This window comes from Schistocerca americana, chromosome 2 (assembly GCF_021461395.2).
Source record: "Schistocerca americana isolate TAMUIC-IGC-003095 chromosome 2, iqSchAmer2.1, whole genome shotgun sequence".
NCBI classification, from domain to species: Eukaryota; Metazoa; Arthropoda; class Insecta; order Orthoptera; family Acrididae; genus Schistocerca; species Schistocerca americana.
In genome coordinates this window covers 387,338,025-387,362,405 of record NC_060120.1, presented here as the reverse complement: position 1 = coordinate 387,362,405, position 24,381 = coordinate 387,338,025, and the positions used below count along the sequence as shown (strand labels likewise).

The window sequence follows — 24,381 nt, the reverse complement described above, 5'->3', positions numbered from 1 at the left end:
GGCTAAGATGGTTGTGAAATAAAAGTGTTACAAACTATTCGAAGGATAAAAGAAAAGAAAATAGGTTCAGTTTGGCACAGCAGAGGAAAAAGTAACGCAGAGAAAGGAGGAGGAAATAGTTAAGGTAAAATCAAGAAAACAACTGAATTGAAAAACTAAGGCGGGACGTGGATCTGAGTATGCCTTAACGATATAATACTAATAATATCGATGACACGATTTGTTTTCGAGCTCAACTCGTCGACGGGATGCCGATGCTTTCCGACGTGATGTTCCAAGATACATATACCAGATTTTTTTTTAATCTGCGTTTAGTCTTCAAGCACATGTCTTGCATCTGGAACTAATCAATCAAATGGGAAAGCGGCACTGACAAGAAAAGGTCGGGAACAGTGTTAATTAGCGACTCTTAAAAGTTATCTGCCGCGATAAAAGCTACACGCTACGTATCACAAACTAGTTAACTGTTGTTTAAATTTGACGAGATATAAGCACATACCTCAAAATAATTTCTACGTTATGAGCAAGTATGACCTTGCAGCAGAAAAAGAAAAGATGTTAATTTACGGCTGTCTAACCATTGCGTCATAGATAGCAATTGCAGTGAGGAAACCTCCGACAGCGCTTTCTCTTGCGTATACTGTACTTAAGATAGGGAAGTTGAGATACAGTTTAAGTACGAGTGCTCTGTCACTTTACGTAGCCAGTCACTTGCAAGTACTGACGGTGAGTGTACCAGAGGTTTCGTCAGCATGAGCGCCACATCAGCACTCTCTCGAGACGAATGCCGCAAGATCGTCCAGAAGCAGTTGCAGCGTGACGATTTCGAACTGATGTCGTTTACAATGTCTCCACTGAGCTCTGAGATGAAGGGGCTCATGGGCGATCACCTGAAGCTGCTTGTATCGGTATTACTAGGGGATAAGGAAAACCGAGACACCGAGGGCACCGAGCTACAGTTCTTCATCAAGGCGGTGCCTGTAGATGACGACTATAGGAGGAAATTCGCAGTGTCCGGTGTGACGTACCAGAAGGAGGTACTGTTCTACAGCGATCTTCAGAGGGACGTGCAGAAACACCTGCGCTGCTCCGACTACGAGTCGTCTACGTACTTGGGCACCGTCCCCCAGTGTTACTACCTGCGGCCAGATTTACTGGTGCTGGAGGACCTCGCGTTGGCGGGCTTTGGCGTGCTGGACTCCAAGGAGCCGCTGGACTTAGAGCACTGCAAGTGTGTGCTGAAGGCTGTGGCTCGGTTCCACGCGGCCTCCCTCGTGTACGAGGAGTGCGAGGGGCAGCGACTCGCTGACGCCCACCCCCTGCTTCTGGAGGAGTCCTTCTACAGAAAGGAGCGGGGCTTCAGCCATTACGACGCACAGGCCGAAAGCCGCCGTGTTACACACGTTCTACTGGACCTCATACCTCGCTTCGCTCCAGGCACGGCTCACAGTGAGGAACTACACCGTTTCGTTAACCCAGTCATGGAAGATGTCTACGAACTACTCAAGCCATCTGGCAAGTAAGTTCTGGCCTGTTACACGTTCCCCCATGTGGTTGTATTCAAAATATTCATTTAGTGGTTGGAAATTCAATCGTGGCGCATGTCGGTGTGGCCGAACGGTTTCTTGGCGCTGCAGTCTCGAGCCGCGCGGCTACTACGGTCACAGGTTCGAGTCCTGCCTCTGGCATGGATGTATGTGATTTCCTTAGGTTGGTTAGGTTTAAGTAGTTCTAAGTTCTATGGGACTGATGACCTCATACGTTAAGTCCCATAGTGGTCAGAGCCATTTGAACCATTTTAATCACGGCCTTTGAAAATTATTTAGTTGGGTGCGAAGAAGTTACATATAGCTGAACAAATATACAGCTACGACTGTGTGCCTATTACGAATCTCAGTTTCATGTTTCGATGTTTTAATGTAGTTGGCAACATTTTACTTTCTCATTTCATAGATATTACACGCATAGATATTATAGGGTAAGGAAACGACGCACCAAGAAGAAATTATCAGAATGGGACGGAAATCATTAAATGTGATGTACCTTTGTAGATAGACAAATAATTACAATTTCAGAAAAATTGGATGATTTCTTCACCAGGAGGATCTTCACAAATTGAGCAAGTCAGTAACGCGTTATTCCACTTCTGACTCCAGCTTAGGGATGTCGTGCCAAATCATGTCCAATTGGCGCGTTACATCATCAAAATCCAGATCTGCTTCAAACGTTCTGAAATGGGGAGAGATCCAGTGACGTTGCTGGCCAAGGTATAGTTCGACAAGCACGAAGACAAGCAGGCAAAACTCTCGCCGTGTGCAGTGGGCATTGTCTTGCTGAAATGTTAACCTAGAATAGCTTGCCATGAGGGGCAACAAAACGGGGCGACAGTCAGGTTGCTATCCCACCGCTGTTTGAGGCATCTCTAGACACTTCTCCGGCCTGTAATGTCATTGACTGGAGTATAAATGTCTTCAGTGATGAGTCTCGCTTCGAACTGAGCCCGAAGATCAGCGAATACGTGTCTGGAGGCCCCCGGACAGTGGTGGGATACTAATCCTATTGTTGTCCGCAATGCGGCTCGAAAACCAGGAGTGACTGTCTGTGGTTACTTTCATATCACAGCGGTACGTCGACGATATTCACCACTGAAGACGTTTCTACTTCAGTCAATGAGATTCCAAGCAGAAAACGTTTCTGGAGACCAAGTTTGTTTGTGTAGCCATCCTCCGTAGCAAGCATATAAATACTTGTTTTGCAAATCAAACTGCCTTTTCCTGCTGCTAGTTGCTTTATTTATCCCATACGCGTTTCTACTTCTCCTGTTCTAAGGTATCATCAGTGGGCTCTACAACGACACATTTTTGTTAGTTATAGATTATCAAAAAGTTCACCTCGCGATTTTTTGTAAAAAAAGTAATTATTTACGATTTTTTTCAAAAAATTGCGAGGTGAACTGTTTGATAATCTATAACTAACAAAACTGTATCATTATAGATCCCACTGATGATGCCTTAGAACCGGAGAAGGTAAACGCGTATGGGATAAATAAAGTAACTAGCAGCAGGAAAAGGCAGTTTCATTTGCAAAACAAGTAGTTTCTGGAGACGCTTCAGACAGCCCTGGTATACCAAACCAACTGTCGTCCCGTTTTATTACCCTTCATGGTAAGCAATCCTGGGTTAACGTGTCAGCAAGATAATGCCCTTTCGAGCACGGCGAGAGTTTCTACTGCTTGTCTTCATGTTTGCGAAATCCTACCTTAGCCAGCAAAGTCGCTGGATCTCTCCCTAGTTGAGAATGTTGGGAGCATTATGTCAGGGCCCTAGAATCTGCTCGGGATTTTGAAGATCTAACGCGGCAGTTGGACAGAGTTTGGCACGATATCCCCAGGAGCACATCCAACAACTCTATCAGTCAATGCCGGTCCGAATAATTGCTTTCATAAAGGCCAGAGATGGACCAAAGCATTATTGAGTTGCTCAGTTTGTGAAGCTCTTCCTCTTGAATAAACCATTCAATTTTTCTGAAATTGTTGTCATTTGTTTGTCTGTACATGTATACCAAATTTACCGATTTCCGTCCCATTCGGACAATTCCTTCGTGGTGCGTCGGCTTTTTTTTCTTAGAGTGTATAATGTCCTTGGCTATAGTTAATAATTAATAAGTTCTGCCGCCCTGCGTGGCCGAGCGGTTCTAGGCGTTTCAGTCTGGAGCCGCGCGACCGCTACGGTCGCAGGTTCGAATCCTACCTCTGGCATGGATGTGTGTGATGTCCTTAGGTCAGTTAGGTTTAAGTAGTTCTAAGTTCTATGGGACTGATGACCTCTTTTTTTCTAGATGTTAAGTCCCATGCTGCTCAGAGCCATTTTAATAAGTTCTAACAATGAAGTAACAATTTACTAGCCAATTTCAACCCGATAATATTTCAGTTTGTACTCACACTCTTCATTGACTTTACAACGCCAGTTTCGTTCCAGTTGTTGTAATTCTTGAATAGTTTCCACGAAATTCATTGAATTTTTAAGCAAATATCGTTTCAGGAAAATGTAATTTCTCACCCTGTGAGTGTACCTTAGCCACTATACTATGCGTTTCTTTCGCAATTTATCATTACATTACTTCCCCTTAATCCTTTAATTAATATATTCCTTTTATCGCACTTCTACTTCTTATCTGCTTTTATCACATTTTTGACAATCACACAATTCTGTATAACTCCTCCTTTCTATTCCACTTGCACCACATTTTCTTACTCTACTGTCGCCACCTGGCGTCTGATTCGTATTGATTGCGTGAAAAGCACCGTTCACTCAGATCGACAATATCGCATTGTTGGGACGACAGTATTTGGGGCTGCTGATTCGAAATGTCACGAGTTTTGATGATATGTTTCCTAACAATGGATTGCTCGAAACACGGCAACATCGGCTTATAAATTATTTTGATGAACGTCCAGAAAGTAATCTGAAACTTGATACTAGCAATCTTCATTCCACTTGCTCATATTTCAGCTTTTAACAATGCTACAAACGCGCGATCTTTAGGTTTCTCAACGCCAGTCAAAGATGTCCGTACACAATCATCGGAGGTTCGTATTTCTGGTTGGGGATAACATCACAATGCACTCTACTCGCATACCTCGACACTGTCCGACAGCAATACACAACGTTGGCGAAAGATTTGGAGCGAATGATCCCTGAGGCAACTCTGCGATTTCTAATATAGCCTCATTTCCATCCGGAGAGGACTGCGAAACGAAACAACCGCTGCTAGAACGCCGGCGCCCCTGCTTCTGTTCTCAAAAAGGTCCCTCTCTGCATAATAAACTACTAATACCTTCTCCATTTGGGATCGTAATGCCTCTATAATTACTCCTATCGTAAATTTAAACTTAAGAACATTTCACCTTAATTTTAGTTTCGTATCTTACTAATTATTGGTCTTCAGATTTTTGCGGTGGAGCCTTAAGTAAACTGTATCCTCGTAAACTCCATTAAATGTACTGCAATCTGGTATCTCGTCATTATTTTCTATAACCAATATAGTACTGTATTTTCTACACGCTACCTTCCATCTGTCTACAGGAATCTATTAAGTTTTTCTGTGTTATAGTTTAAAATTTACATTTCTTCTAAAATTTCAGAGTGACTTAAAGATAACTTTACCAAACCTTCTACATCCAAATTTTACGTCAAAACATATACTTTCTCAAAATTTCTGCTTGGTTTTTTTCAACCTCCCTGGCTGTCATATTAAGGAAAATAGTGATTTTCATGGACACTGTTTGTTAGGTTTTGCTCACACATAGTATTCCTTACATACACATCATTTTGCATTGTTCTATGAACTAATGAAAATATTTAATTTCTTGGTTGGGACAAGTACACGAAGAAGTTGGATTTGACTTGACCTTGGGTCTGGCAGAAACGTAACGGTAATCTCTCTCGCGCGTTAACTTGGCACTGTTACAACACACCGAAAGCACTTTCTTTCCCACGAATGCACAGCATATTATGTCCGTCTTCTCGGAGAACTTGTCATCCCTGTATATTTTGCAGCCTTACATGGCCCCTAAAACAGCGTCTTTTTAACTTTAGAGAAGTAGAATATTTCTCAATTTTGGAATCGATAAATTAAACAGAATGCTCAAATAATTCGTTGGTACAACAAAACTTACAGAATGACAACAGTGTGTCGCGCAGGCTGTCGTAAATTGGATTAAAATATAATTTTATTTTTGATTTTCCGCTTTTGCACCATTTCTTCCGTGTAGCCATTTTAAGCGCCTAGAATACGTGCCAGACGTAACATAGTTGCTGTTTTATATTTGCGTTTTAACTATGTTACATCTGGTATTTACGTAAAACTATCTTTATATAGAAGAATGAGATTTTCACTCTGCACTCTCCTACCTTCCAAACTTTACAGAAGCTCTCCTGCGAACCTTGCAGGAGTCTCGGTCCGGCACACAGTTTTAATCTGCCAGGAAGTTTCATATCAGCGCACGCTCCACTGCAGAGTGAAAATCTCATCCTGGAAACATACTTCAGGCTGTGGCTAAGCGATGTCTCCGCAATATCCTTTCTTTCAGTAGTGATAGTTCTGCAAGGTTTGCAGGAGAGCTTCTGTAAAGTTTGGAAGGTAGGAGACGAGGTATTGGCAGAAGTAAAGTTGTGAGGACGGGGCGTGAGTCCTGCTTGGGTAGCTCAGTCGTAGAGCACTTGCCCGCGAAAAGCAAAGGTCCCGAGTTCGAGTCTCGGTCCGACACACAGTTTTAATCTGCTAGGAAGTTTCATATCTTTATATAGTTTATGTTGTTTCGACGTAATAACTAATGTTCTCCTTACTTTTGTCTTTTAACTATGTCACATCTGTGCACATTTCAGGAAGCTGAAATTGGCTGCACAGTGCATAGTAGAGAGTCATAAATAAGCGGATATTTTAGATCAACTAATCACAGCCAATGCTGCAAATTATTCTCATTCAGAAAATTTGCTGTGTCTCTGGACCTCATTGGGACTAAAGTAAAATTTTGCACTGGGAAAGTCACATTGCCACTCAGAAACTACGTCCCCTCCCCCCCCCCCCCCTCCACCGGTAGATAGTAGTCCGTGCGAGATAAGTGTGCATGTCAGATAAGCAGGAAGTGACCATCGTATGCACGAGCTACCACTTCCCGATCTCTCGTAGTACCACTGCTGAAGCGGCTGAAACTGGCAACTGTGGCACTCTCCCCCACAAACTGTGAGGTTAGGTCCGTGATAACATTTTTGAACGCACATAACGTAGCTGCGATCGGAACTCATCTGTCTGTCTGAGACGTCTTGATCAGGTAACTGCTGTGTTACTATAATACGCTTTCTTTAAGCACAAAGGGCGAGCATGCGCGTACCGCTACTGTCACCTGGAATCGCCAAAAATCGCGTGCCTCGACATGCGCGAAACGCCATCGTTCGTGGATCGGACTATAGTGCTTCCGAAGTCAGCCGGCCACCTTTGACGACGATCGCCTTAATCCCTCAATTGTTGTCACAAAACTTTTTTAAGAGAAATTCACTACGGCGCAATTAAATAGCTATCTGCGCAGATTAAGTTCCTTGTGAAGTAAGCTGACTTTTCTTAATAGCAGATTCTAATGAAAGTCCTTTCATTAACAAATTGTATTTAATTTACAAATCAGTTTAAGGTGTACGACAATTTTTACAAATGAAGATTGGATAACAAAGTTGTATTTTTTTGGGAAGTATCACCCAAGCACAATAAGATTTGCAAAAGTGTCATTCACGATATAATTTAGATTATTTTCATGATGAGGAGAAGACACTGGAAATGTATTTCAACATGTCTCTTTGAAGGCAAGGTTCATTCAAATCCTCCAAAAGCAATACACAACTATTGAAGTATATCTTCTGTCAGCGACAAATTATTTCCTTTGAGAGTGTCACATATTTCCCAATACATACATGTCGATTCTAATTTTAATTGCACCTTCACTCAGTAATTTCTTGACTAACCTACGATGTACGAGAGAGCACTAAATTTGTCACACGGAGACTTTAACTCAGTACTTTCTTGACTAACCTACGATGTACGAGAGAGCACTAAATATGTCACACGGAGACTTTAAAATAAGTAAGTTACCTGTTTTACTTCCATCAGTCCACCCATGCAATGCCTTTTAGCACTACATTAAACGTACATCTGCGATAACTTTGCCTATCGCTAAGAGTAATAGGCGTTCCAAGTGGGTGATTTCACTTGCCTGGCCTTATATAATATAAGCTTGTTGTCTACATGCGCATTTGCTAAGCAGTCTTTACAAGAGACTCGGTAATGAACACTTCAAACGTATTTTCTTACTCTACATGTTTTCATCTAAGTTTACTTTGCACCTAATGAGGACGCCATGGAATATAAATAACTGAAATTACGTAAGTAGGCTCACTTCTTGTAGTTTCATTTGCATTGCATTTTATGAACCAATCATTAAAGAGAAGTCGGAAACTTGTTTCCTTGTATCTTTGTACAAACGTACAAAAAGCTTTACACCCTTTGTATTGCTTTCTCTTGTGTTTTTGATCATGTTGTGTCTGACTTTCGTGCTGAGCTGGGAGGTTTGTACTGTTGGCTTTACGTAAGTGACTCTCCAAGAAGCGTATCAAACCACTCAAGGAGCGATTTTTTCTGTTGTAATGTTTTCTTTTGAAAGTCTGTGGAACTGGAATATTCAAGCTAAAACGTTTCTACAAAAAACGGTGAGGACCTAAAATACTACGGGTTTACTTGTCTGCTAAAGTCTCGTTTAGTCTAGATGATATAGAAATTAAATTTCTCAATACTAACCTTAAAGTACAATCGCAAATTGACATAAAAGGCCATTAAAGAGAGAAGCATTTTACGCATATTAACGAATATCATAGGCACACCCCTCAAGATCAAGAATCAAAAACAGAATAATAATTTATCCTGGAACATGAGAGAAACGCTCAAGGTCGCTGCAAGGGCGGTGTCAAAGTGGAAACACGGTGGAGAAGCAAGCCTCGACAGTTATCAATCATCCACTCACAGCTGTTTCCAGTACAGAAGCTGTGGCACCTTAGGAACAGTAGTCCGACAGGTGCGGCGCTCTTCGTTCCGGACACTCCCTTCCTATGAAACCCAAACATAAACGACTGTTTTTTTGCAATTTTCTCTTCCAACCTAACGTTTGTATTGCTTTCTCTCCAGAAGAAAAGAAAAAAAAACTCCAATCGCAACATCACTTTCTTTCTGTCTCAATTCGTCCTGTGCATCCACATATTGTTACGAAAATAGGTCCCCCTTATTATTTTTGTCAGTGGAACTGTGTGTGTTTCTAAAAATTTGAGGAAGTTAACTGCATAATTATAGCTAAACTGAATAAATCATTGGTGCAGCAATCACTGTGGAAACCAGTCACTTCTGTCGTCAGGAAAGCATAAAAATATAAAAAAAGAGAAAAAATCTTTCATAATTTCTATATTTCACCCCCACATTCATGGAAGCGGTAGTCTGTGTTGAATGAAAGGTCGAACAAGTTAACTCGTCGACTGAGAAAAGCCAACATTCCGTGTATAAGCATTACTACTACCGTAAAGTAACTGTTAGTTTTAAACTGTGGTGTCATCGCCAGACACCACACTTGCTAGGTGGTAGCCTTTAAATCGGCCGCGGTCCGTTAGTCTACGTCGGACCCGCGTGTCGCCACTATCAGTGATTTCAGACCGAGCGCCGCCACACGGCAGGTCTAGTCTAGAGAGACTCCCTAGCACTCGCCCCAGTTGGACAGCCGACTTTGCTATATAGCGATGGTTCACTGTCTACAGACGCTCTCAATTGCAGAGACGACAGTTTAGCATAGCCTTCAGCTACGTCATTTGCCACGACCTAGCAAGGCGCCATATTCAGTTACTATATGCCTTCTGAACAGATAATATTGTGAATCATGTACCGTCAAGAGCGACGTTCATCATTAATGGATTTAAGTTAAGTATCAGACTAATTACGTCCGCTTTCTGAATTCTAATTCCTTGTCATGTTCCAGACCTCACGTGAGTACAGTTCTTCCCTCCTCACGCCAGTTTGCGTGAGCTAAAACGTGTGCATTTCGGCCTCCCCTCGTAATACGGTGTTGGCTCTTCAGCCAACACAACATAAACACTCCGTGCTCTCTCGGCGTTCCACCAATGGGAAAGGCGCTACTCTACCCTGACTGCCTGGAACTATAATCCGTTCATCAAAAGAATAAACCTGATGTCAACACACACAAACGCGATGATTGGTCAGAAGCCGTAGCACACGTATGCTGGTGTTTTTATGCTCTTGGAAGTAGGTCATACTTGTGTATACAATGAAACTTTAAGATATTCAAATGTATTAACAGCCATCAACGTTTTTCTTAATCACGCTTTAGCTATGTAGTTTTCATTTCACAAATCATGTGCAGTCAGTTCCTGTGCAGCGTTGCCCTCTCATTCTCGCGCTGTTAACGCGTAGTACGAAAATGGCTGAGGCTGCTTTCTGTTCCGTAGTGAAACACTCGCGTGGAACGCGGTTAAAAAGTGCCGAGAAATAGGCTGTTCTTAAAGTTTTTCACATATTTACAGAGATAGTCGTCTCTGAAATTTTCTCTGCGTTGTATATATTGCAGTTGGAATACAAACACTGCATTCATGTAGCGCAGTAGGTTGCGTAATGGAATGTGAACTGCAGGCGATTTTTCGAGGATGGGTTCATATATCATCAGCATAATTTTTTTTCGTTCAATTTGAAATACCTACATCTCGTAATTATAAAACTCATTATCATCATTTTTATGAATAATGCACGTCTTCTTGTTTCTAATTTCTTACTGGACGCGATATTCTTGTTTCAAATGCAAATTCTAAATTATCAATGTTCTATGAAAGACTGTTCATAAAGTTGTTTAAATTAAGCAATCATAACAACTTATTTTTAAGGCAAACATGAAAAACCAAATCCTCTTTATTTGGATTTTGTCCATTTTATACCACAGAGGTAGAAAAGTATCATACAAACATAAAAAATAATAATTTTCACAGCATCGAGCACATCATACAAATGCTGCATTTTTAAATTTGCTACTGCACCATTACAATATGAACCCGACAGAACCGATCTGGAGCCAAGCTGCGGGATTTGGCCCGAGAAGTAAAAAGACCGTTAAGCTGCCAGACGTACTGAACTTTTCATACGTTAGTGGCGAACGCTGGCGGAATATAGAACGGCTCGTCATAAAAGAAGAGAAAATGCTGCTCCTGATTGGCTTCGTGAATTCTGTCGTTGATAGGCTCGTTATCGACGTACCAGGTGACACTTTCAGAATTGAAATATATTTCTCGGATTCAGATAAGGAAGGAGCTGAGAGATTATCAGATGACTGTAAGTAATACCTTCAGTGGCTTCAATATTTAACTATCCTTCAGTACTCTCTTACGTTACACACACCTTATGCAGAAAAATTAGCCTGTCGTTAAGGCAGGCATTTTCATCATTCTTGTTTTTAATTACAATGGTACGTTATCTAAAACGATAATTTGTTGCAGTGTTCGTCTAGTCGTCTAAGGAGCGTATTGTGGGAGATTTGCAGTGTATTATTTCATTCTGCTTAAAAATTAAATGACATTCGAAGCTGTATTGCTCCTTTTCTTGTCTCTTTTTACGTGTAAACTGCATCTCGTCACGTCACTGCAGGCTAGCTGTACCAGCTGACCGGCCAGTGTCGTCCGAGTTGAATGCGCCGGTAAAGCTGTTGTCCTGTATTATCGATAAGTCGATGTGCGCGTAACGCACAGCACAAAACATACCCTTATTGTCGTACTTGACTGCACTCGAGACAGCTTGGCTGCAGTCTCACGTGATACGGAAATCCAATGACGTTCCAGCAAACGCGGAAGAATGCGTAATGCAATGTTTACATCAGGTTTATTCTTATGATGAACGGATTATAGCCGTCGTAACGGCGGACACTGCATTGAGCGAACATTTCCCAAATAATCGGTATTATGTTTAACTATTTCTATATGGATTCATCCAAAAATTCACGAAGATATTACGTATTTAGAAGAAATGCTATAAGAAGTAGATATAAAACAGTATTAAGCAAAGGCGAGATAAAGATGGGATTTGTGTAGTTATTTTCTACTAATATACGACATCTGTGAATTCAATAAGAATATTTTCACACCTAAAAATGCAACATTGAGTGTGGATGGCAATAAATACTTATTACTTAGTCATTATGAGCAGAATCAATCATGACCAACATCAGTTATCGAAGCAAGTGGTGCTGAAAATCTACGATTAAGTTACATGTGAGATTGGTGGAAACATTGACATCACAGACATCCAAGGAAAAGCACATTTTTTGCGGCAATTGTTTCACAGTTCGTTATGAAGGGAAAGCCTCCTAATCATCTGTATTTCGGAGTACCAGATAAGACAAAGGGAAAGCTTCCCAACCATCTGTACTTCGGAGTCACTTATCTGTACCAGATAAGACGAAGTCTCCCAACGATGGCGGCTGTTAAACAATGAGAATGATTATGCAACATGCTCAGTACTTGGAACTGTAGCTCTGATTGTCCTCCTCAAGGGAGTACGTTTAGGTAGCCTCAGCAAAGCACACACTGGTTTGCCACATTTCCCGGTTCCTCGACGAAGTAGTATCCCGACAGATCTTCCTAAAATCATATATTTTCAGCAAGAGGCTCATCCGTAATGGTTAGAAATTAGCCGGAAGAAGCTCTTTCCTAGACCTTGTTTATTGTTGTCAACTTTCTTTCTGTTCTGGATAAAACTTCAGTTTAGTCGAAGTCGCAATCAAATTTTGGCACTTGGAATGGGATATGTACATCGTATTCATCCTTCACTGAACATGGAACACGTGATAATAAGACTATTTTGACATTGTGGTGCTTATAAAACTACTGGGTATTGGAACTACCTCTGTTTACAGTCTGTCATCTACAGATGCGTAATTCTCAACGAACGTGTAAAAACACAACACCAGAGACGGTTAACCCGCACACGAACAATGGGCCAGCGGGCCGAATCACTTTCCGTCTCCTGGCTCATTTTTTCCTGAAACTAACTTTTTCAACTTTGTACTCGATACTTAACTCTTGTCTATTTTTCCCTTTCAAAGAGCATAATGTATGGTTTTCCTGAAGTTATTTGCTTGTTTTCGTGCTTGCAACACTCAGTGGTCACTAAGTTTCTCATAAGAATTGCCCCTCTTTCAAAGTGAATGAGGCTCAAATAAATTAATAAAACGCAGTCTGTCTTTAGTTACGGTTCTTCAGATACGCATACTTATGTAGCACTATGGAACATATTCTCGTTTAATATCTGAAATACGTCATTACTGCCCATTGTTGAACTTTCTCCTTACTGAACTGCAGTTGAATCCCCTCAATAACATTTAGTTTTCGCCAGATTAGGAAGATACGGACTTAAACTCACGCATTCATGTACAAGGTTGTTATACTAGGTTGTGGCGACCTAGTAATATCACGTATCACAAAACACGTAATCAAAATGCCGGAACAGCTCCCATGGCGAAGATCTCCTGGCGGCTTACCTGCTCTGATCTGAAAATAATTTACTAATGCAAAGTGTGGATCGCGTCTGAATACTTACTATGAACAGAAGTGGTGCTGGTCAGATTAGGCACAAGAATATTTATTATAGATACTTTTGCACGAAGTTTTGTGCAAGGCCTCATGGTTGCTCACTTCTAGTGTCTTGCAAAATTGGCACTAAGTTAAAGAAGTTTATGAAAGTAACCAATTTCAAATAAAGATATTAGATTTCCATTGACTTCATACTTACTATTGCACCTCAAGAATACATTAAAAAACATTAAAAAACTTTTTTAAAGTCAAACCGATAAAGGGTACTTGAATACGAGCTACACTCAGCACAGTCACCCATAACACAGTTCTTTAACGTTTGTTTGAAAAGCATGAAAGATGAAAAACCTATTTGGCGAATGAAATATGTACACGCTACACTCGATCGCGAATGAAATTTAGCTCATAAACAAAACGAAGCCTGTGCCACTGAATCGTAACCGCGAATACCACTAAGCCATGACATTCAATATCTGGGCGTGAGAAATCTCGACATGTCAACAAACCTCGTCACACATTTCGTCAGAGAAGTTCCATGAGAGGAGGTATACAATTAACTTAAGCACTATACAAATACAAACCAGTTGGTGATTTATATATTGCTCTCTCTCTCTCTCTCTCTCTCTCTCTCTCTCTCTCTCTCGGCATGTTTAAATGCAGCCACTTTCAGCAGCACATCTTTAGAACTGTTAAGAAAAGTACGCCTTCTCACTAACACAGCTCCGAACACAACATAACGGACGAACAAGCTTCATTCTCGTTCCAAACTCACAAAAACATGCTCAGCACCTGCGCACCGTAGCTGCCTATCAACTCAGGCCATACTTGCCCTAAAAATCATCAGCAGGGAAACTACCGTAGTAGACGTCACAGAGAAAGTCGATCAGTGGGTTCAGAGATAACACCAAAAGCTACTCCTGAGTAGACGAAAAGCAAAAACCAAATATACGCAAGGTGGCAAGCGTGCAAACATAACAGACAACTTTCAATGCTTCGTTAAAATTAATTCATTATCATTACCATTATTGCAGACAATTTAAATAAAAGCGATCTTTTCAACTAGGAGATAAACATATTATTAAATCTGCATGCGTTCAGCAATATAAAGAATGGTATTCAGGTCCTAGTCATATATTTACCAATGAGGAAGTAAGCACAGACCTAAGATGCTCACTGTATTGCTGTCTTACACTAGGAAAAAAAAGAAATAAAAATACTGACAGTTATGAGTACAGTAGACATGTTCACGATATCAAAATCCACGTTCTTGTTGACATTTTGCAAACTTTTCTGTCTGTGACCCAGTTCCTATTCCTAGAGACCAGACAGATGCCTTTGGGGTTAGACGTGGTGACTCCAGGAAAATATTTTTCTTTGGTGTCAGTCAGGGAAGGAATTGTCCACAACTGCCCTACGCGTTTACAAGAATTATACTCTGCAGCATAACCCAAGATAATAAACTGTAGGTCCTAAAAAGTTGTGCAGTTTATGAAGTGTTATTGTTGTTTCGTCTACTGCACTTTCGTAAAATATCTACGATATCCACACATTTTAGTCAGAAGTTTTGCTAATTTAACTTAAGAAAATATCATACATAATAACATCACCAGTGTCATCTGATGTCCGTTACTGGATAAAATTCTCCTATAGACATTTTCATACAGCTAGATATTTAAGAGGAGTGCCTGTGTAAAATGCAGTAGCACCTGTGCAGAACCACATTTTCGTCATGGGCATTGGGTGAGTACACCCCGCTGTTTCGAAGGAGTGGCCGACAAAGTTGCCTGTCGCCTGCCAACTTGCGCTCATAATTGAGCTGTCTGTTCCGTGCATTGCAAGGCGCTGCAGTCTTCGTGTGCCACAGGTGCAGCGAAGGTTATTCACAATCATGCAAGTGTGATTAAACGCAATGCCAATGAATTTATGTTGGACGAGGCAAGCGAGGAAACAAAATTTGCGTTAAAAACCCAGAGGATTGCAGAAATGACTACCTATTCCAATCGCACTTTGAAAAGAATAAAGAAGGACACATAAACTGTAGCTGCAAGTATTACTACCTAAACCCTATTGGTGTATTGATTCATTATAATGTTTTCGGGTCCACAGAGCAGTCATACAGCCAGGATGATTGTGATCTGGCTACGGACCTGACAAGAAAATAATAATTGCTGTAAGGGCGTCTCAAGGCTTCACTATTTGTCAAAGACAAGGAAAAAGATGAAAACTTTTTTTTTTTTTGTAATATTGCTGTTGCTATCCATCAGGATTTTCTCCTTCATTTCAAAATTTTACTGTGGTAGGGACAATGATAGTTACATAACCGTTAATTGTGAGACTCTGAAGTATGTGGAACCACGTGATGTTATGTGCGACAATGGTTTCCCTTACATTAAAAGCTGCCTAAATGAAAATAAGGCTATAATGATACCACCATTTGCGTATAAAAACCGTATGTTTCTGAAGAAGAAGTTGAAATGACTTATAACATAGCTTCTGTGCATATTCATGTGGTAAGAGCTAAAAAAATAGGTTCCAAAAACGTGGTTATTCTTTTGATTATCTACGGCTTTCTTTATAGTGGAGCACCTGAAATTTAACGTGCCAACACAAATTAGGCTCATAGCGTCATATGGCATACCCAAGACACGCAATGGAATACAGCTGACCTCTCCGTATATCATCCATCAAGTTTCCCACTCGTGCTGCTAGAGGCGCTCACAGTCACAAATATACCTTTTTTTTCTTTATTGTTATTTCATTCAGCTGCCCCATCCGCCGCTCTTCAGCCGAGGGATATTATATGAATTAAAAACAATGACACTACACGGAACACATAATAAGGCAATAAAAGGGAAGTACATGATAAGGGGGAGACAATGGGGGCTAAAAATACGCTTACATGGAGATGTTCACTGTGGGACACAGTTAAAAAAGGCCCACATGAAAACACCTTTTATGATGTGTGTAGCACTTAAAACACATTGGAGTCATAAGCAGAAGATAAAAGTAGGCCACTGTATTAAAATCCACATCAAAACGACGGCACTTAAAAAACAGTGCACCAAGTATAGCACACTTGACAAAGATTATAACAGTGAAAAAGAAAACGAGAGGGACCTGCTGAGGGAGGGGAGGCCTGAGAGGAGGGAAGGGAATTGAGAGAAGAGTGCAGCGGGAAAGGGGGCTGGAGAGGGTGGGATGAAAAAATGGGGTTTGGTGGCGCACCAAGGGACAGTAGTTGGGTGGGGTGGGAGAGTGAAAGCAAGCCAGGATGGAGCAAAAACACATGAAAGGGGTTCGCCAGTAAGGTAGTCCGTGTAGGAATAGGAAAAACCGCCCACGGGAAGGGAAGGGAGGGGAGAGAGAGCCCTGTGGAGGGGGGGGGGGGGGGAAGATGGGGTTAGAGTTGCATATACATATAAGATCCATAGTAGATTCCTTGTCCCACATGTAAGTAAATACAAATAAAAAATATAGATGCCCCATTCATGTGTAAAGTTCAAATGATTCAACCGTTATTTACATCCCGGCAGATGTGTACTCAGGGGTAGATATCACAGCAAAGCTCATCATCTGGAAGGGGTAGGTGTTGGAAGATGTGATAATAAAGCAAGTGGAGGATGTGGAGATGGAGAGAGAGTGGGACACAACAGTAAATTCGTGGCAACAGTTGGGGCTTAAAGAGAAGGTAGGGGACAGACACCAGGGAGTGAGGAGGAGCAAGTCAGCAGATGATGTATAGGGTTCGGATGCATTCTAGGAAATGGAGAAGATGCGGGAAGGGTGATCCATCAGATCAACCCTTCCAAAACCCAGGCAATCATCATAGACTGTAGACTGTACAACCCCTCCTTCTGGATCCATGATTTCTATATTGCCATCTATGACTGTCCTATCCAGTTTACTTCTACCTTGAAATATCTTGGATTTCGGATCTCCTTGCCATCCAATGCAAAGCCAACAATAGATCTGCCCCCTGAAACTCTTGTCTGGCCGAACATGGGGACTGCATCCTTCCACCATCCTTCATACCTACAAATCCTTCGTCCATCCCATCCTTTGTTGTGCCAGTGTTACCTTGATCTCCACCCCTCCCAAACTCTATAAAGCGCTCCAAATTCTTGACTGTCATGCACTCCACCTCGTTTTCTGTACCCGCCTCCCATCCCCCATAAGCATCCTCTATGACCTCATCTCTTTCCCACCTCCTTTACACTCTCTGCCGACTCAATCCCCTTCACCCCCTACTGTCTTCTTCCCTCTCCACCTCTACCAATGTGTCCTACCCTCTCTGATCTCCACACCCTCTTCCCCTCTTTCACAGAAACTTTCAGCGTCACCCCATCCCAGATGATGAGCTTCAGCCTGATATTTATCTGTCTTCCAACTCTGACCCTCCTCTTCTTCTCCCCTCCTCCCTAGGGGTCCCTCTCCTGTCCCTTCCCCTTTGTTGTTTCCTGCCTCCTCCCCCTTGTCTGTCTCACTCCTCCTTTCCCAGCCTTTGCGCTCCTTCCTGAATAGCCCCCTTCCCCACCTTCCCCATCTCCCATCCCTTGGTGTGTTACTGGGTCCCCCCTTCTGCCCCTACCTTCCCCCCCTCCCCACCCTTCTCTTTCCCTCCTCTCTGGCCTCCCATCCCTTGGCAGTTGCTTCCAGAGTTACTCCAGTTACTCTCCATCATGGTTTAGTGCTCACCGTATGTGTTACATAAGTGCAGTGTGTTTTAAGTGTCGTCGTCTCATGTGGCTTTCATCCTGTGAATGCTGTTTTTTCCCATGCTCAAGTGCTGCCAGTGTTTCTGTACTATGTCTTGTGTCGAGTGTGATTTTCCTTACATCTGGATTTTATGCCAATGTGCCTCGTTAAACTACTCCTTTTTGTGTATTTCTGCCCCAATTGTTTCCCCTTATCACTTGCCCACGTCATCTTCTAACCCCATATTATTTGTTTTTAACGTTTCTCCTTGGCTAGTTTATACACTCTCTTGGCTGAAGAACAGCGAATTGTGCCGCTGCCAGCCCATCCCTGACCACAGCGGGCAGTGGTATCAAATAACAACAAAGAAAAACAAATTTGACGATGCCTTCTATTCTACTCAAGTCTAGCGATTTTTAACACTTGTGTCATTTGATAATGGCCTAAGGCCGAAACCTAGATGTGGAATAAAACTTTCTGTAAGTCAAAGGTCGGTTATATCTTTCACAAAGTCTAATCAAACTGCTTGGCTATGGAGTATCGTCTCAGTTGTGCGACTGGATTCTTGATTTTCTATCAGAAAAGTCACTGTTCGAGGTAACTGTCGGTAAGCCGCAGATTAAAACAGAAATAATATCTGGTGTTCCGAAGTAAGTGATTTGGGCCCTCTGCTGTTCCTCATCTACATAAATGATTTAGGAGACAATCTGAGCAGCCGATTTAGATTGTTAACCGTTTTGTATAGTCGTCAGGTGATCAAAAGTAATTGCAAAATGGTTTATACAGGATATCTGTATGGTGCGCAAAGTGGGAATTGACTATAAATAACGAGCAGCGTTAAGTGATCAACATGAGTGCTAAAAGCAATCCCCTACATTGCGGCTATACGATAAATCACAAAACCAATGGCTGTTAATTCAGCTAACTACTCAGGGATTGCAATTACGAATAACTTAAACTGGAACGATCACGTAGGTAATGTTGTGGGGAAAGCAAACCAAAGACTGTGATATACTGGCAGAACACTTCGAAAATGCAACATGTCTACTAAAGAGACCGCTTAAACTGCGCTTCTCCGCCCTCTTCTAGAGTACTGCTGTGCGGTATGGGATTCACATCAGTTAGGATTGACGGATTGACAGAGGGCATCAGAAAAGTCCAAAGAAGTGCAGGTCGTTCTGTATTATCGCGAAATAGGGGAGAGAGTGCCACGAATATGATACGTGACGACAATCATTAAGACAAAAGTGTTTTTCGTTGCTGTAGGATCTGTGTCATGAAATTTTAATCATTAACTTTCTCTCCCGAATCCGAAAATATATTGTTGGTGCCCACTTATGTACGTTTAAATGATCACCATACTAAAATAAGAGAAATCAGAGCTTGTACGGAAAGATTTTCGTGTTCGTTTTTCCCGAGCGCTTTACGAGAGTGGAACGATAGAGAAATAACTTAAAAGTGATACGATGAACCCTCTGGTAAGCACTTAATTGTGAATTTCAGAGTAATCACGTAGATGTAGATTAGGCAAGGATAAGTTTTTTCTCCTTCTTCCACGTCTTCCAGAAGTGGTAAAGCGTTGCGAAGAATTTGGAGCTATGTTTTCTCCCTACTTCTTTATTCTCTTTATCGAGCGACCGAAATAGTTAGCGGTTCCTGCATCTATCTGAAGCTCAGTTTTTAATGAGATCTTTCTTCTTTGTTTGCTTCTTCGGACACAAATTCTATGGAACTGCATACAATCACGCGCGCCTAGTTACGAAGTGCTTTCCCTGCACTTATGGTTCACAAATTCTGTGTTTCCCTGCCATGTAGTAACGAGACAGCACGGAGAACACTCGAAGTGTGCAAGTTACCGGGCTACATTCAACTGAGGCAGCCATCCTTTTTGAGCAATTGAATGGAATAATCCAGCGCTCATGGCATAAATGCGTTTATGCCCTTATTTTGCAAAATTTCTGCGCATAGAAAGACACTATTTCTACCACTAAATTGGTTCTCTTAATGATTGCGTATTTTAATGACCTACTTGAAGAAAAAAAAGTCATTCAAAGTCTGAATAAACATACGAATGTTAGTAGTAAGGTGACTACATGTCCTAAAAATAATTCAGGCTCCTTGTTAAGGCATTTGTGGCTTGCTATGCAGGTACCGAAACGTACTGTGCCACAGAGACCTGTGGTTAAACAACATGCTGTTCGCGAAAGACGCCAAGGGCGAGCTGTCGGTGCTGTTGGTGGACTTCCAGACGCTGCACCTGGAGCCTCCAGCACACGACGTCTTGCTCTTCCTCCATCTGAACACGACGCGTGAACTGCGGCAGACCCACGGGCGGAAGCTACTGGAGCTGTACCACCAGACACTGGCCGAGGTGCTTCGTCAGCACGACCTCAACGTAGACTCCGTCCTGCCTTTACAGATCTTCCTGCAGTCCTGCGACGACTCTAAGCCTGTGGCCGTTATCGTCACCATCTACATTTTGCAAGCCCTCTTGCTGCCTCTACAACAGGTACAGATTCTTCTTACTATTGAGCTACTGCAGATGCTTAAATCATGGGTATTCAGCAAGAAAATGGACTTAAGAAAACTCCATCCACAGGTCCTGTAGGGTTCATCGGTACCGATCGGCCGCCTTGTCGTCCTCTGCCAATTGTGTCATTACATCCAGTAAGCATGGGTGTAGGATCAACACACCACTTTCTTGGCCGTTGTCAGTTTTCGTGACCTGGACCCACTACTACTCGCTCAGGTAGTTCGTCAATTAACATCACGAGCTTAGTGTATCCCACTGCGGTCCTCCCACTCAGGAAAGCCCTGGTAGTACCAAAAACTGAACCTGGATACTCCGCATGGCAGCCAGTCGCGCTGACCACTCAGCTACGGGAACTGACAGTGGGGAGTTAAAAGTCCTAAATCTTTCATGTCTTCAGCGCTGCGCATCAGATTCTCAGCGTTCTGGCCATATAAGTTGGGTACTTTACGAGGATTACCATCATCCTCGTCGTCATGAGTAAAACTGCCTACCACCTTCGCTGTATATCCCTCTGTAGCTACACACTGGGCCATAGTTTATTAACCATTGGTAGCATCCCCTCATTAAGAGGATGGGGTCTTCAATTGGGGAAAGAGAATATGATAAAAGAGTTCACTCAGATGGAGGAGTGATTACCGGCGATTAAAACGTTGGAAGTCCAGCACAAATTTTCCCAGGTGTCTCGTAGTAAATGTTTTGCAACATCTCCACTCGACATTACTGCCAAAACCATAGTGATGTGAAGTAGCTGTAACAGTCTGACATTTCGTGTGGGCGTTGCAGTTGGACTTTCACACTTCAGGCACACGTCGCTTAAGTTCTGTCCACTTTTCTTACGTCTTATATACCTGTGTCCCTCTCACAGAAGATCTCACATGGTCATAGCCTTTCTCAATGCACACTGTTGCTCAGAGAGACACTATCCTCAGAACTGCCGCTGCCCCTTCGACTGCATTCAACCACCCTTGTTTTAATTTTGTTAATGTTCATCTAATAATCTCTTTTCAGGACGCTATACATTCCGTTTAACTGGTCTTACAAGTCCTTTGCCGTCTCTGACAGAATTACAGTGTCATTGTGTTACCCCAAAGCTTTCGTTTCTTCTCCGTCAACTGTAATTCCCGTTTGAATTATCTGTCTACCGTGTTTTGTAACCGTCATTTTCCTGCATACTCTTAACCTAAATAGCAGTATCAGTAGCAACCTTCATTACTGAGTCTATCTGATTTTAATTCTGAGAGGGTATTTTGTTACTTGCACCATTGCTTTTGAGTGTGCTTAAAAGATAACGCCATAAAGTAAAATGTTAATTCTCTCTGTTTTACTAATTTCCAACATTCTGGAAAGGGTGACGTCAGCAACGGTATGGTTTACCAATTATGCAATACTTTGCAGAGAACTGTCCATGTTGCAAATATTAATTTTCTTTATTACTTAATAACTAGCTTCGAGCCTAAGCTTATTACCGAATCATACAATAAGGTGTGCAGTAACGTACATTCCGACAGCCACAAGAAGGTTCATTGCAATTAAACACATCTTTAGTGCAAAGCAGCATATGGCTGAACTCCATTCACTTAACATTAGGTGAATGAAGTTCAGTCCTGTTCTATTTTGTGTTTAACTACAATGAACAATCATGTGGTGTCGTAATTTACTTTATTGCATAGCTTATTGTGTGCTTCGATAATGAGTTTAGGCTCGAAACCAGTCAAGTAATACACAAATTCAATTTTGCAGCTTCGACGTCACTCTGTCTTATAGGACGAGGTTTCTTTTCTATAGATTCCGCTTTTTGGAACCATTATTAGTCACTTAGATATTGCAAATTTCTAATCTGCCTTTTCACTTCCTCGCTATTCGTATGTCTAAGAAACATAGTTTGTTATTAATGTTATTGTAGTCTTCTATGTCCAGGGCGTATGGAGACGGTTATGAGTAATGTGGATGTGTCATTCTTGTTCCGCAGGATGCTGACTTGGAGAGTTTCTTGTTGGACCGTAGGGCTCTGGCGAAGGCCGCGTACGAGGGCGACGAACGCTACCGTTCGAGGATGACAGAGGCCATGGAGGAGCTGGTGGAGACCTGCCTCCTGCCCCGTCTACGGGAACACCAGCGGTGACCACCCAGCCGTAGTGTTCTCTAACGTGCTACAGAAGATATATCTCGGACTCTACTTGCATGAATGCAAACATTTCTTCCTTTTCCATGTTTTTCAAGTATTTCTTCTTGTATTTGACTAACATTTTACCCGCGGCGTCGCCCATGTACGCTCATGTCACATATACATCCGACACATATATGTCTGAATCTGTGCTGTTTTGCACCATACGCTCCCGGAGAGGATGTTAACTTTTTTGTAGTATTCACCCGAAATCCATGATCTTAGGTCCCGAAGTATACAGACAAAAACGTTGGTACGCTGCCATGCTCACTCTCGCGACCTGGTTGACACGCTAGACAGCACGAGTAAGAGACAAAAAGCATACTTTTAAAGTATTTCCACTCAGCTTAATAAAGGGAAAAAATAACAACTAATTGTCTTAGAAGATTTTTACGATCACCTCCTTCTCATCCCCATCTCTATGGGAAGTAGAGGTGACTCACTCCAACTTATACAAAAAATAAGTCATGTATATAACAAATTTGGTCACATTGCTCTACGTGTCTATGCGCTGTGCTTTTGTGCCACCCTTTTTTATCCCTAACCTCAACTATTGCGATGCTATAGGGATCTTACCATCTCAGTATTTTTTTTATTTTTCTTTTACAAAAGCTACATGAGCCAAGGTTTAGTAAAAATTTCTGCAAGCATTACAGGTTGGTATGTCGCTATCTTTGCATCCCAGCCCCATCTATACTCACACACACAGAGCAGAAGAACCACAGTGGGTGCTCACATGACGGAACATGCTAGTTATGGTTTCACCAAAATAATTAGGAAAAATTTTAAATTTTCCCCTTGTCCTCCTTCCCCATTCTGTTTCTCTCTCCCCTCTTTCACCTCCTTGATAGCGCCTTGTCCCTATTCCATCTGCTTCCTCACAACCTGCCCCTCTTCCCCTTTTCCTCCTGAAAACCTGCCTCTATTACATCCGTCTTCCCACACCCCCTCTCACTTCTCACTTCCACCTGCCTTCTCACACTCTCTCTACCATCTGCCTCATCACTCCCTCTTCCTTCCCAACTGCCCAATACTTCTCCGTTTCCTATGTGCCTCCTACACCACCCCCTCTTCTCCCTCCTCCCATCCTCCCCCTGCACCCACCTTGCCCACCTCCTCCTCCCCCCTCTCTCTGTTCACCTCCTCTTTCAAACTTTCTTGGCCTGTCTCCTCCTTCCCTTTCTAGCTGTCCATCTCCTCATCCCCCTCTGATCATCTCCTCCTTCCCCATGTCTCAGTCCATCTCCTGCCTCACCCTAACTCTCTGTGAATTTTCTCCTCCTACCTGTCTGTGTCCATCTTCTATGTCACCCTATTCCCAACACCTACTCTCACCCCAATGAGATGTATATGGTTTTTACCCCCCACAGTTCTCCTTTCCAGATAGTGAGTATTGTGTGTACCAAATCCTCGCATCCATGCCTTAGGGGTGGTTTCTTTGACTAGTAATCAAAGCGTCGTCAGTCCCAGATTCGAACCCTGTCACCGTTTTTTTGAAAAAAGAAAATCATTAGCAATGGTGTTCGAAGACTTCCTCATTCTGCCAATGGCCGTGTCAAAGAGGGCGGAGGAGCAGACAGAAATCGTCAGTCTGCCTTTAGCAGTGGAGCAGCTGGAACCTGTTTAAGTTCCGGTTGCGAAGCGCTCGAGGAAGAGGCGGTGTTTACACCAGTGGTGCTTATTGAAACGAGAGCAACGGCACATACGTTTCAAAAATCCTACGCACTGTCTACGTTCTCTAATGAGTACGCAAAACCGAAAGCATTCAAAATTGAACGCTTGCTGAGAGATGAGGTGCATATTAGATACACGGATCC

General features: G+C 42.3%; 1 protein-coding gene across 1 annotated transcript; it reads left to right on the top strand.

The window, feature by feature from the left end:
* Positions 1 to 752: 752 nt before the first annotated feature.
* On the top strand, positions 753 to 22,592 carry LOC124594043. Its single transcript, XM_047132394.1, has 3 exons — positions 753 to 1,519; positions 20,016 to 20,376; positions 22,370 to 22,592. The coding sequence occupies exons 1-3, from the start codon at positions 753 to 755 to the stop codon at positions 22,520 to 22,522; spliced, it is 1,281 nt and encodes a 426-aa protein (XP_046988350.1). The 3' UTR covers positions 22,523 to 22,592.
* The last annotated feature ends 1,789 nt before the right edge of the window (positions 22,593 to 24,381 follow it).